The sequence below is a fragment of the Camarhynchus parvulus genome, chromosome 13 (assembly GCF_901933205.1).
Source record: "Camarhynchus parvulus chromosome 13, STF_HiC, whole genome shotgun sequence".
Classification (NCBI taxonomy): Eukaryota; Metazoa; Chordata; class Aves; order Passeriformes; family Thraupidae; genus Camarhynchus; species Camarhynchus parvulus.
This window is the reverse complement of record NC_044583.1, coordinates 17,295,378-17,308,365: the sequence shown is the minus strand read 5'-3', so window position 1 is coordinate 17,308,365 and position 12,988 is coordinate 17,295,378. Positions and strand designations below refer to the sequence as shown.

Below are 12,988 nucleotides of genomic sequence, written 5' to 3'. Positions count from 1 at the left end.
TGTGATGGTGACATTCCAGCAGAACCACACCGAGATATTTACGGCAGTTTTAACGTATCTGGAGGAAGCATTGCTTCCCGCAGCTTTGCCTGGACGACAGGCGCGTTTGCAGGGCAGTGACATTCACCGAGCAGCGCTCGGCAGCCGCAGCGCCGCGCTCCCGGCGCCTTCAGCCCGGCCCTGTCCGGTTCCTCCCGCGGGGCCGGGCCCGGCGCTCCCCGCCCTCCGCGGAAGTGATCCCGGGCAGGGCGAGCCGGCAGGAAGCGGAGGCTGCGGGCAGGGCTGATCCGCGCAGGCGGCGCCGACCGCGGGCAGAGGCGATCCCCGGCGAAGGCAGCGGCGGTCCCGGGCGGCCCCACCATGAAGCTGATCATCCTGGAGAATTACTCGCAGGCCAGCGAGTGGGCGGCCAAGTACATCCGCAACCGCATCGTGCAGTTCGGGCCCGGCCCCGGGCGCTTCTTCACGCTGGGGCTGCCCACAGGTGGGTGCCGGGGGGCGGCCGGGCCGGGGCCGAGCGCGGGCCCTGCCCCGGCTGAGGTGGCCGCTCCCCGCAGGCAGCACCCCCCTGGGCTGCTACAGCAAGCTGGTGGAGTATTACCGCAACGGGGACCTCTCCTTCAAGTACGTGAAGACCTTCAACATGGACGAGTACGTGGGTGAGTGCCACAGCCACCTGTCCTGTCGCCTTTGTCCCTGCCCGGGAGCTGCTGGGCCCTTACCCCGGCAGAGCCCGGCAGTGCCCGAAATCCACCTGTGCAGGTAAGAGGGGCAACATTCACAGAGTTACAGCGCCAACACTCCACAGTTACAGCATCAGCATCTCACAGAGTTACTGCATCAGCATTTCAGAGTTACAGCACCAGTTAGGATGGAAAAGAGCTCTGAGATCATCGGGTCCAGCCTGTGACCCCACACCACGGTGTCAGCTGAACCATGGCTCTGAGTGCCACGTACAGTCTTTCCTTAGACACCTCCAGGGAATTAGCAGAGGGGGACAATTTGAAAACCTCTGGAAGAAATTTGAAATTTGTCAATAGATTTGGAAACGTATGGACAAAACTGGATGCTGGTGTTGCCCAGTATTGCACACACACTGTTACAGACACTGCTGTGTGTTAGCTGCGCTCAGGCACTGAGCAGGCAAGAACAGCTTATCACTGCAGGGTCAGCGTGCAGCTTTACCTTCCACCTTTGCTCGGGGGTCATAAAGGTCCCTTGCAAAGACCAGTGTGTCCCCTGAATGGCCTCAGGTATCTCCTGCTGAGATAGCAAAGGACTGCCATTGCTGAAGTCATGGTGAAACAGTCTCCTCAGAAGAAATAGATCCAAAGGTGAAAAACATACAAGCTAAATATTTGCTAATGATAATTTTATCCTGGTCAAGAGGGTTTTTTTTCTGTGAATGATCCCAGTCAAGCAGCATTAGGGAATAAGCAGTCCCGTGTGGGTTTACAGCATTCAAGGAGGGTAAATATGCAATAATTATACAATAATTATTATTTCCCAGGCTTCTGCACAGTTTTTTAATAATTCTTACTAATATGAAATGGGAAAAGGGCTGAGAAGGTACTGACAGATGAGGCACATCACAGACCTGCTTTTTGAACATGTTGTATATTAATATGGGCATGTGTCTTACGGGAGCTGATTTTAATTCTGGTATTTAGGGAAATAAAAATAACTCTGAAAGCTGAGGGTGTGACAAAGGACAGAGAGAGCAGTGCTCTGTCACCAAGGCACTGCAGGGCTGTGGAAGTGCTTTGTTATGGGTGATGCTGTTCCAGTTGGCCTCAGTCCTGTGTGTTCTGTTACCAGGCCTCCCGAGGGATCACCCAGAAAGTTACCATTCCTTCATGTGGAATAACTTCTTCAAGCACATTGACATCTCACCAGAAAACGTCCACATCTTGGACGGAAATGCCCCTGATCTCCAGGCAGAGTGTGATGCATTTGAGGAGAAAATCAAAGCAGCTGGAGGCATCGAGCTCTTTGTTGGAGGTGAGAACCTGAGAGCAGCAGCCTCTAAACCCCGTCCCAAAGCTGTGCCTGTCCTCCCCAGCTCTCATTTATTGCCGGGATTGTTCACTTTCAGTGCATTTGCAGTGAAATCCACCCCACAGCCCATGGCCCTGGGCACTGCAGTGTCCTGGCAGCCTTGTCTCCCCACCTACCACTCCCAGCTTTAGGTCTTTAGTGCAGTCAGTGAATTGTTCAGGAAGTGTTAGCAGGAGAAATGGGAAGGGCTACAACTGTACAAATGTGAGGTATTTATCAATTGTCAGTGGCAACAGGAAACTGCTGGGAGTAGCTTTTCCCACACAAGCTCTTCTCATCCGTTTGCCACAAGGTTCTGCCACCTCCTTTGTCTGTCGTTGTCCCAGTGCAATCAGGGCATTGCTTGGTTGTTCCTAGCAGACACAAATCTGAGCTGGAGCACAGGAACTGCAGGGGTTTTTCTCAGCTCTGTGTTCCTGGGAGCACTGCCTGGGAGAGCTGCTGGCTCTGCTGCCACAGCTGACCCTGTGCTGTCACTGTCCCTGTCCAGGCATCGGCCCCGACGGTCACATCGCCTTCAACGAGCCGGGATCCAGTTTGGTGTCCAGGACACGAGTGAAGACCTTGGCCATGGACACCATCCTGGCCAATGCCAGGTTCTTTGATGGTGACCTCTCCAAAGTGCCCACCATGGCTTTGACAGTTGGAGTAGGCACTGTCATGGATGCCAGAGAGGTGAGGAAATAAGAAGCGGCTTCCTGCAGTTCCTCTGGAGCAGCCAAAGGTTATCCTGTTATGGAGCAGCCACGTGTCCTCTGGTGTAGGATATTCCTGACACAGAATGCCTGATCCTCCTGTCCTCTGGCATCCTGCAACACCACGGAGAGGCTCTTGCTCCATCTCTGCTGGCACTTGTGTTTGTGTAACCCTGCAGCAGCTGTTCCCCCCAGGAAGCCAGGAAGGTTTGGGAGGGAGTCTTTGGTTAGGAATCTCATCTGGAGAGTAACTGGAGACTTGATGTCACACCAGCAGGTCATGAAAACTGTGTGGGACCACTTTTACTGGAGTCTATTCTTGATCTGCACTTGTGAAATCTCAGTGTACAGGTGCCCAAAGGATCATTGCAGTGACCCACCAGGCTGTGATTTCATTGAGAGCTGGAGCAGCCAGAGCAGCAGCAGCACAGAGAAGTGGCTGTGGGGAGGGTGGCAGGGGTGTCCCCATTCTCAGCTTGGCACGGTGTGGTTGGGCTCTCCCTGACTGCCCCTCTCTGTCTGGGGGTGCAGGTGATGATCCTGATCACGGGAGCCCACAAAGCCTTTGCTCTGTACAAAGCCATCGAGGACGGTGTCAACCACATGTGGACGGTGTCGGCCTTCCAGCAGCACCCCAACACCGTGTTCGTCTGCGACGAGGACGCCACGCTGGAGCTCAAAGTCAAAACAGTGAAATACTTCAAAGGTGAATGTTTGACCAGGCCAGGCAGCTGCTCTGTTGCATTTTTAGGAGCACAAGCCATGCTTTGTAGAGGTGTTGCTGTATAAGTAACTCCCAAAGGAGTATATTCCTTAAATATATCACAGTAGTATGTGTGAAGGTAAATGCTTAATGCTTGGTGTGGGAGCAAAGGCACAAGGACAACAGTAATGTCTAATTGCATTAGCATCCAGTGAAGGAGAACTTTCCTTTATTATGTCTGCTTAAATTGCCTTTTGACTCTCTCCATTAGGTTTAATGATGGTTCACAACAAGCTCGTGGAGCCCTTGTACAGCATGAAGGAGATGGGAGCAGAGAGGAGCCAGTCCAAGAAGCCATACAGTGATTAATGTGCTGGGGCAGTGCTGAACCAGCTGCTGAAAACAGCTGGGACAAAAGGGAATTGCTGCAGAAACTGATCTCATATTTGTTCTTAAATTAGCAGTATGATCATAGGAATTCTCTCCATTAAAGAGACAGATGCCAAACACTTGCCTTAATTAACCAAAGGAGGATGGGATCCAGTGTTCTGTGTTCCACAAACTTCTGCCACCAACTCATTCTCTGAAGTAATGAAGAATGAATTGTTTGATGTGTGAACTGGCTGTAATCACAGACTGAAGGCTACACAACTGAAATGTGAGGATAAATGAAAGTACAGTGTTTCAGAAACAAGTGGGTGATAATTCTGGGGTGTATTCCTTGCAATTAGGACAAGTATCTCCTGTTATTCCTTCCTCCTCCATGAAACACTCTTACATTAGAATCCTGGAAAAGAGGATTGTCCAGCTGGAGAAGGGAAAGCTCAGAGTAGCACCCACAGCCAGGAGAGGGCAGCAAGAAGATGGAGCTGGGGGAAGAAGATAAGGACAGTGGGGTGGGAGTGGAGACACGATGCTCACGCTGGAGAGGATAAAACCCCACTGTGGGAACAGCCAAGCAGTGGGACAGGATCCCCACAGGCTCTCTCCTTGGGAGGTTGCCAAGACCTGACTGGATAAAGCCCTGGCTGAGCCCTGCTTTGAGCCACATGTTGGACTTGAGACCCCTCAGCAGAAGAGGCTCCAGCTGCATCCCCCACATGGGGCCATGGTGCAGCTCAGGCACCTGAGGATGTCACTGTGTCAGGCCCAGGTATGATTTGCTATGCCTGGTGCTCTCTCTTCTCTAGAATTTTTCATTTCTCTGAGGAAAAGCCAAACCAGCCCCAAAGGAAGCACTCTGTTCCCACTGGCTTCAGCCTCTGTTTAATTACAGACACCTCACACAAGTGGACAACAGCCAAGACCCCACCAATTCTGAAATGTGACTCCTGGGATTTCTGTCCAGTGCTCTCACACGAGGGGCAAGAAAACTGGGCAACATTTATTTTCTTTATACAGAAGTTTTGTAAGTTGATCTGTAATGTAGCTTTCTTCACTAAATGTCTTTAATTTTTTAAATGGTGATATTTGACTGTGTCTGGTGCTCAGTCTCAGTGTGCTGATGGTAGCAAAGCTGTCCTGGAGGCAGTTTGGTGGGAAGAGCTCCTGCTGCTCCCCCCTTCCTTGCCCAGTGTTTGCTGGCAGGTTTTCCTCAGAGGGAAAAGCAGGGCCCTAGGGGTGGGAGAGCACTGTGCATGCATTAAATCCCATGAGCAGAACACATCCCTGCCAGCTCCAGGTGGGAGCTCCGGGCTGTCCCACCCCCAGGAGCACCTGGGCACACCTGTGCTGCCAAATCCATGCCACAAGGAAGACAAACAGGGACACTGTGTTTACCATCTTAAAGTGAATTTAGTGCATGTGAAAGGTGCAGGAAAACAACTCAAACCATACACAATGTACACTTTTCCTACACACTGACCTGGAGATTCAGCTGAGGTGAGAATTGCTCTTCCTTCCATCTTTTTAATCTCTGTGCTAGTTCCAACAGTGCAGATTCCTCCTCTGCACGGGGAACTGCAGCACCACTCACTTTGACCACATATCCCAGGATAAATTTATTAACTCTCAGTCAGAACTGAGTGAGCTGTGATCACACACAGTTCCTGAGGAGTCTCAGCTCCAGAGCTTTCCATCCAGGCCCTGCTGCTCTTGAACACGGCACATGCAGCTTTAGTTTCCAAATAAACTTTTAGACTGCTCTGCAAGTGGAAAAACTTGTAAAAAAATCAGTGTTTGCCTCCAGTAATCACCTTCATACTCTCAAAACCACTTGCTGAGATTTTAGAGGAAACAATTTGGCTCTGCAATAATTTGAAGTGCAAAACCAGTGGAAATAAAGAATCTAGTCCAGAAGCAAAAGTATCAACCATCAAATTTCTTATATGAAGAGTTAATAAAAATAAATTACTTCATCAACTAAGAACACAATGTAATTGTCAGTATCTTGAAGAATCCAAGGTCATCTCTTCCTGATACTTTTCACCCTCTCACTGGCCACATCCTCAGCTCACTGCCTTGGCACTCATCCCTGCCAAAACAAGGACAGGCAACGTGAGGGAATCCAACAGCAACACAGGGAGTCACCAACCTCACAGAACCCCCTGGAAATGGCAGTTGATCATTTTCTGCCAAAGCTCTCAGGGATGCAAAGGCTCAGACACAGCAGCCAACGAGAAGGGTTGGGGATAATCAGCTTTAATGTCATTAGAAAGTACCAGTGACAGAGCCAGGAGCTGCTTTCCAGAGAAGCACATCAGGAAATTCATAAAAGCAACAAACTTTGTTGCTCAATACAGAAGAAATTTTCTGTATTGTTCAGAAAACTCCCCCAGTCCAAGCAGCCCCAGAGAGAGCACTACAGCTCCACCAAACCACCCCAAACCCCACAATATTCAAGATCCAAGGGTCAGTCTCCCTAAAAGAAACCCCCAAAATACTTCCAGCATTTGAGGCTTCAGTTTTGTCTGTTGGCTTTTAGAAAAGGGGCACTTCTTGGTACATATTTTTCCAATGGTTTTCCAATTTCTGACTTCAATAGTGGACATGTTTGTTTGGGCATTCCATGATGATCCTGATCCCAGGATGGGGACAAGGTCTCCTTTGGTTTTGGCAACAGGTTCTGAGGTGTGAGTGTCCTGCAGTGCAGTTACCACTCTTCTGTCACACAATGGAAGTGAAAAGCAAACAAAGGACACACAAAAAGCATCTGTCTCTGGTTTGTTCACCTTTTGATGCTGGAGGAAGCTACTGATCATCATCTCCTTCCCAGAACTCCCCATTGTCGATGTGCATGGCTTGAAACAATCTGCAAGACAGAAAGTAAGTGATACCAGCACATAAAAAAGTCAAATATGTTAAAAAAGTATCACCCTAAATGCAACAACAGTACAGCAAGTTCCCTTGGTTTTTTAAATGTCACAAACCACCATCCATGCCCTGTGGAAGGGGCAAGAGAAGCTGCCATTGTCCCCCTGCTGTGACCTGCCTGTCACCTGTCCCACAGCAGCACCTGTGTCCCTTGGCTCTTCCCCAAGGGAATGTCAGGCAAATCTGTGGCTCCTTAGAGCAGCTCTTCCCCAAGTCCTCGAGCTGCTCCTGAGCATTGCCAGGGAAACACTCAGGGAAACTCAGCACAGAAATGGTAAGGTCATGACTTGACCAAAAAAAAAATCAGGAATAGGCTCAGAAGACTCCTCTAGAATTTTAAAACCAAAGTTCTTAAATATTTGAGAGGAGAAACCGTGCCTTAAACATTTCAGGTAAGAAATGGGAGAGGCTGTAAGGAGAAGCAGCAAATGGGTGTCCAGCAGTGGAGGGCCCCTGAGCACTGACCTGTTGAAGCAGGGCGAGGAGGGGTCGTTGAAGTGCCGGTACGGGTTGGCCCGGGACAGGGAGCCCATGCAGAGCCAGCAGAAATACTGCATGCACCCTGTGCAGGTCATCTTGTTACAGCCATCCAGTTTCTGGGGGAAAAACCAAGAAATGGTGGTAACAGAGCCCCACTGTGGCAGGCCTCAGTCCCTCTCTGCCAACAGCCCCCAGAAGCACAGCAGTCTGAGCACATCCCCCCTGCTCCACCACACTCTGACATTTTCACTGGGAGCTGGGATCCCAGCACTGCAAATTGGTTGTTATACTAAAAATACCAGAAGTAAGTATTTTTCTGAAGCTGGATTGATTTCCAGCTCTAGTGTGAACAAGAGATAGCCTGAAACACCAGGAAAACAAAAGGATTCATGCAGATCCAGAGTCAGCCTGGATCTGTTCAGTGTGGGAGCCTGACCACCAGTCACTGTTTGTACTCCACTCCTTGGGATCCATAAATATCACCCCACCTCCTTTTCCATGCCACACGGAAACGGAAAGTTCTCTTAGGATTTCCTAGGGATTTCCTCTCCCTAGAGGCTCCAACACACCCAGAACTGCCTCCTTGTGGGTTATTTTCTGCTCCATGATTCCCAGCCTTTCCCTCCTCACTCACCTCAATGTGGGTCCCACAGCAAGGACAAGACTTGGAGTTCTTCTCCAGCCATTCCTTACTCTCCATCTCCTCCAGGGCTTTCTGAATCACTCTCTTGCCATAACGTTGTTCCAAAAATCTTTTAGTTGTCTCATCTGCTTCTAAATATTCATTCCTCAAATCCATTAATTTCTCTGGGGGGCAAAATCAAACCAAACCAGACAGCTTTTGTAAGATATTAGATTTACAAGTCCAGGTAATTGCAGCACAAAGATTCTCAAAGAACAATAATGTCATGAATTAAAAAGCAAGAAAACTATTAAAATACATAAGATGATAATATTAAAACCACTCTGCCCCAACATTCAGCAGTTTTACACTGTTTTATTATAAAAGAGATCTGTTGATGGAATTAGAACAATGTAAAATAAACTGAAAATGGAAAGATTTTTTCTGACTCCATATTTAATGAAATTCTGTCACAGGATTTTAAGGCCAGAGAGAGAAGCCTCCACTTGATTCCAGTATTAACTCTGGCAATACAAAGTAGTGAAAATATAAAGGACAGCCTCTCAGCATCTGACAACCAGCAGTGTAGGGAGCTCCTGAGCTGAGGAGTCTCACCAAAGGAATATTTAATTGCCAGCAAGTGCCCTCCTCCAAATGAATGCACCTTTCAGAAATGCCAGGGTGAGGAGCTCCCTTGCCCAGCTCTGGACTTTCCCACCCAAATTTAGCTGTGTGTGGGTGTGACCGTGGAGGCCAGGGGGAGGTGACTGACCTGCAGTGACCTTGCAGGGGGACACGCCGTGGTAGGTCATCTTGCAGAGGGTGCAGAAGGCGTAGTTGCAGCAGGAGCAGATGCCCATGGTGCAGCCAGGCTCCTGCATCACGGGGGTCTGGCAGCCAGGCCGGGGGCAATAAACCACGTCAGCCATCAGGTCCAGGCTGGACTGCAGCAGCAGGCGGTCGTAGCGGGCAAACAGCTCCTCCCCAACCAGCTCCTTCACCTGCCAACACAGCCCATGCACCAACAAATCCTCACCCATACACACCCAGGCCCTGGCACAGCGTGCCCACAGCAGCTGGGGCTGCCCCTGGATCCCTGGCAGTGCCCAAGGCCAAGGCTGGGAGCAGCCTGGGACAGTGGGAGGTGTCCCTGCCATGGCACTGCATGGGCTTTAAGGTCCCCTCCAGTCTGGGATTCCCTGATTCCTTGCATCCGTAATTCTGAGCCTGCTGCAGCCACAAACAGCAAGTCAGCGACAAGGTACCAACAGCTGGGAGGAATCCACTTTGGATTCTCCAACAGGTCACGGGGGTCAAGGATCTGCTCCCAGGGAACAGGGACAGGAGGAGAGAGAACAGCCTCAGGCTGAGCCAGGGGAGGCTCAGGGTGGACATCAGCAGGAATTTCCCCATGGAAAGGGCGCTAAGGCCTTGGCAGGGGCTACCCAGGGAGGTTTGGAGTGCCCATCCTGGAGGTGCCCAAGGATGTGGCACTTCATGACACGGTTTAGTGGCATGGTGGGACTGGATCAAAGGTTGAACTTGGAGGTCTTTTCTGACCCAAATGACTCTGTGACTGCCAATGCCCAGCATGCAGAGCCAGGCCCTGAACTCAGGTTGGGTTCCAGAGCTCCCAGCCCCTGTGCATGGGAATTACCTGGCCTGGAGTGGCGACAGAAGAACACTTGGGCTCGGGGCAGTTGAGGCAGTGCACCTGCCCATCCCTGATCTGGATCTCAAAGTAGTCCTTCAGGCAGGCCTTGCAGTACACGTGGCTGCACTCGGGGAAGTGCATGCACTCACTGCCCAGCTTCTCACAGAAGCAGATGCTGCACGAGTACATCTTACTGTTAAAGCACTTCCTCCTCTGGGCCTGGTCGAAGTCCAAGATCTCCCTGATCAGACTGGACAAGGACTCCACATCCTGCACAGCCCTGGCATCCACGATTTCCTCCTCAGCTGTGGCAGAGCCTGTAGCACCCCCAGAGTCCGTCCCAGCCTCGAGGGGCCCCGCTGCTGTCCGGCCCTGCCCCTTCCCCTGAGGGCACATTTTCAGCTCATATGGCGATGAAATATTCAGGTAATTCAGTGTTTCCTCCTTCAGAAACTGCATCCAGGCAAACAGCACCACGCAGCCTCGGTTCTCTTCCCACACATTGTCCAAGTGCTTGCAAAGGGCGCTGAGCTGGGAAAGAACAAAGAATTCCCGATTTCAGGAAGTTTGTAACTCCTCACTGGGCTCCTCCCTCACACAGTCCTTAGTGCAAACACTGATTTCAGACTCAGCAGTTTTTATGCTGAATCAAGTAGTTCTCACAGATGCAAGTTTTCCCTCCTCAGAATAGTAATCAAATAAAAACCAGCAAGAGACAAAAGAAGAGCCAACTGAGGAGCAACGTCATTGTTTTTTTACTTTGCTTGGCTGTTAATTGTTAACTTACTCAGCAGTCAAAATGTAAAAAAACCCTGCAAACCTGGGCCTGGGAGAGCCATTTCCCACTGAGGGTGAACACGGGCGGGGAGGTCGATGGGTAGTCAGGTGGGAGCTCGAAATTCAGCACGAGGGGAGGCAGGAAGCACACGGAGTACTCGAAGCCACTGCCCTGGAGGCTCTCTGTGGAACTGCCTGAGCCAGAGCCACCGAGGCACAGGAGAAATAACAGAAAAATGAAAACAAACCAACTGTTGCTGTTTCTGACAGCACCCAATGTCTGTTAATTTGATGGATTTCTGGGGTTAAAACTATTTGTTCCACCCTAACTAACAAAACTCACAGTGTAGTAAAATGTCAAGGGTTGGAGGTCTGTGATTAAAGCAGTTAAACAGCAGCACTGTGAAATGTCAGATTCTGCACAAACCAGGAGCCTGGAAACAAATCCTCGGGGGAGTAAAAACCCAATAAATGAACTTAATTATTCTGAAGAAGTGCTATTACTCATCTGTGATTTTAGAGTTTACTGAGGATGTTCTGTGTTTGAGGATTAAACTGCTCAAATACAATCCCCAACAAGCACAGCAGAGGGTGAACCACGGCTTTGTCCCATCACTGCTCCCTCAGGTCACTCCCCAGCAACCACCTGAGCTTGGTAAAGCCTCCCTTGGGATAACACAAAACATCTCAACTCACCCCTCACAAAAATTTTAAAGTCTTGAGGCAACTCCAGACAAATTCTTGTTTCTCCTCCTTGGGCAGACTCTGCTCTCTTAAACTCATCCTCATCATAGATGCTGGCCAGAGCCAGCAGCTCGTCCTCCTGAGCCTCCTTGTCCTCTGAAGACATTTAACTTTTCTGTAGAGTTGCCACCACTCTGCAACATCAACCAAGTTAATGCATCCAATTCTAATTATCAATTTGAGGCAGCTATTTTATAGCATAGTAAACTTTAGAAAAACACAACTAAGCTTTAGAAAAAAACTATCTAAAACAATGTGCAATATAATTAATGTATTTTACAGGTTGAAACAAACAGACCCCCCCAAAAAACACAGGAGAAATGAATTAGTAACAGTAGCTCTTGTCCTGTGCTCTAACGCAAACAGGGAAACAGCCCCATTTGTGATTGAAAATATCAGAAAAAGGTTCAAATCCCGCACAGGCATCTTGTAAATGCACTCGTGGAGCATTTCAGCTCCACATTTGGGGAAATAAAGCCAGATTGAGGCTTTCTTTGCTGAGTTACCTTTCGAGTCAGAGCAGCGCGGAGGCCGGGCCGAGGAGCCGCTCCCCGAGCATCCCTCCAGGGCCGGACGCTTCTCCTGGCTCAAGGCAGGGGCAGGGCGATGCTGAGGGGAACACCCGGCCTGGGGCTGCTGCGGACAGACAGCAGCACCACCGTCAGCACGGGCTCGGGGTGAGAGTCCCCCCGGTGCCCCGGGCCCGACGGCTCGCCCAGGGCTCGGGGCTCATTTCCAGCCGCAGCAGCAGCACCGACCGAGCTGCGGGCCCGACCCCGCGCTCCAGGCCCAGCTCCCCGCGGCTCCGGCCGCTGCCACCGCTGCGCCCGGCCGGCCCGGCCCCGGGGGGACAGCTCGGCCCGGCACGGCCCGGCCTCGGGGGACAGCCCGGCCCGGCACGGCCCGGCCTCGGGGGACAGCCCAGCCCGGCCGGCCCGGCCCGGCCCGGCCCCGCCTCACCCGCTCCTCACCCGCTCCTCACCGGGGCAGCCGCGGGCCGGGGACAGCGAGGGGGGCCGGCCCTGTCCCTCGCGGAGCGGCGGCCGGGAGGGACGGGAAGGGGAAGGCACGGGAAGGGACGAGAAGGGACGGGAAGCGCCGGCGGGCGGAGGAGGCGCCGGCCCGGCCCCGCAGCTCCCCCGGCGGCCGGGAGGGCCCGGCCGGCCCAGCCCAGCCCGGGTGCTCGGTGCCGCTCCGGGCCCCGCCTGCCGCCCCGCCCCGGCCCCGGCAGCGACCGAGCGGGCACCGAGCGGCGCCTCCAGCAGCGGGGCTGGGGCACTGGACGGGCTCCCCCGGGACGGGCACGGTGGGAGCGCTGTGCAGGAGCAGGAGCTGGACTCACTGGGCCCGGTGGGTCCCTTCTAACGCGGGGCATTCCATGGTTGTGATTCATTACAGGGAGCTTAAACCACCGCACCCACCCACACCCCGTGGGAAGCCGCAGAGCCCCGGAGCAGCCCGGCAGAGCTCCTCGCACACCCCAAGAACCAGGGACACAGCCCTTCCCTCCACCCCGGCCCCTCTGCATTGCAATCAACAGCTGCAGCAGGTGATCCAGTAGAATCCAGTGCATTTATTTCTTGCAATAACTGAATGGGTGTTTTTCAGCTTTGGATTTTAACACATACAAATTAATTTTTGCAAATTTAATGACAATCAGTACTAGAAGCAATTCATTGTATAAAGCTCATAGAAAAAAAACAAAACAAAACAAAACAAACCAACATATCCATCAGTTCTTGGTTTTCCTGGAAAAAAAGAAACCAAAACAAAAAACCAAGCATTCCAAATGAAGGCCTCGTGGAAGCAAGCAGACCCCTGCCAGAAAAAGTTAGGAACAAGTCAGAATCAACTATCAGCATAGGCAGCTGAAATACAAGTATTCACTCTTTCTACAAGCAGCTAATTTAACTAAAGACAAGGAGTTTACAGGGCCTAATTAG

General features: G+C 51.5%; 2 protein-coding genes across 7 annotated transcripts; one reads left to right on the top strand and one right to left on the bottom strand.

Annotated features, from left to right (window-relative positions):
• The first annotated feature begins 258 nt into the window (after nucleotides 1-258).
• GNPDA1 (glucosamine-6-phosphate deaminase 1) lies at nucleotides 259-4,917 on the top strand. Its single transcript, XM_030957575.1, has 6 exons — nucleotides 259-484; nucleotides 558-659; nucleotides 1,819-2,001; nucleotides 2,549-2,733; nucleotides 3,285-3,459; nucleotides 3,728-4,917. The coding sequence occupies exons 1-6, from the start codon at nucleotides 361-363 to the stop codon at nucleotides 3,823-3,825; spliced, it is 867 nt and encodes a 288-aa protein (XP_030813435.1). The 5' UTR covers nucleotides 259-360; the 3' UTR covers nucleotides 3,826-4,917.
• RNF14 (ring finger protein 14) lies at nucleotides 3,683-12,124 on the bottom strand. 6 transcript variants are annotated; one of them, XM_030957570.1, is made up of 10 exons: nucleotides 12,028-12,124; nucleotides 11,552-11,681; nucleotides 10,998-11,179; nucleotides 10,345-10,496; nucleotides 9,528-10,055; nucleotides 8,643-8,871; nucleotides 7,883-8,055; nucleotides 7,234-7,364; nucleotides 6,627-6,706; nucleotides 3,683-5,929 (listed from the first exon to the last, which is right to left on the bottom strand). In XM_030957570.1, the coding sequence occupies exons 3-9, from the start codon at nucleotides 11,149-11,151 to the stop codon at nucleotides 6,646-6,648; spliced, it is 1,428 nt and encodes a 475-aa protein (XP_030813430.1). In that variant the 5' UTR covers nucleotides 11,152-11,179; nucleotides 11,552-11,681; nucleotides 12,028-12,124; the 3' UTR covers nucleotides 3,683-5,929; nucleotides 6,627-6,645. The 6 variants fall into 6 exon arrangements, with proteins under 6 accessions (XP_030813430.1, XP_030813431.1, XP_030813429.1 ...); XM_030957571.1 differs by lacking the exon at nucleotides 3,683-5,929 and having other exon boundaries at nucleotides 6,081-6,706; nucleotides 12,017-12,124; XM_030957569.1 differs by lacking the exon at nucleotides 3,683-5,929 and having other exon boundaries at nucleotides 6,081-6,706.
• Nucleotides 12,125-12,988: the final 864 nt, after the last annotated feature.

Coding starts and splice junctions, on each gene's coding strand:
- GNPDA1 (XM_030957575.1), top strand. CDS start 361: ATGAAGCTGATCATCCTGGAGAATTACTCGCAGGCCAGCGAGTGGGCG. Junction 2,002..2,548: donor CATCGAGCTCTTTGTTGGAG/GTGAGAACCTGA, acceptor GTCCCTGTCCAG/GCATCGGCCCCGACGGTCAC. Junction 3,460..3,727: donor AACAGTGAAATACTTCAAAG/GTGAATGTTTGA, acceptor TCTCTCCATTAG/GTTTAATGATGGTTCACAAC.
- RNF14 (XM_030957570.1), bottom strand. CDS start 11,151: ATGTCTTCAGAGGACAAGGAGGCTCAGGAGGACGAGCTGCTGGCTCTG. Junction 7,365..7,882: donor GCTGTGGGACCCACATTGAG/GTGAGTGAGGAG, acceptor TTTTTCCCCCAG/AAACTGGATGGCTGTAACAA. Junction 6,707..7,233: donor TCCTCGCCCTGCTTCAACAG/GTCAGTGCTCAG, acceptor TCTGTCTTGCAG/ATTGTTTCAAGCCATGCACA.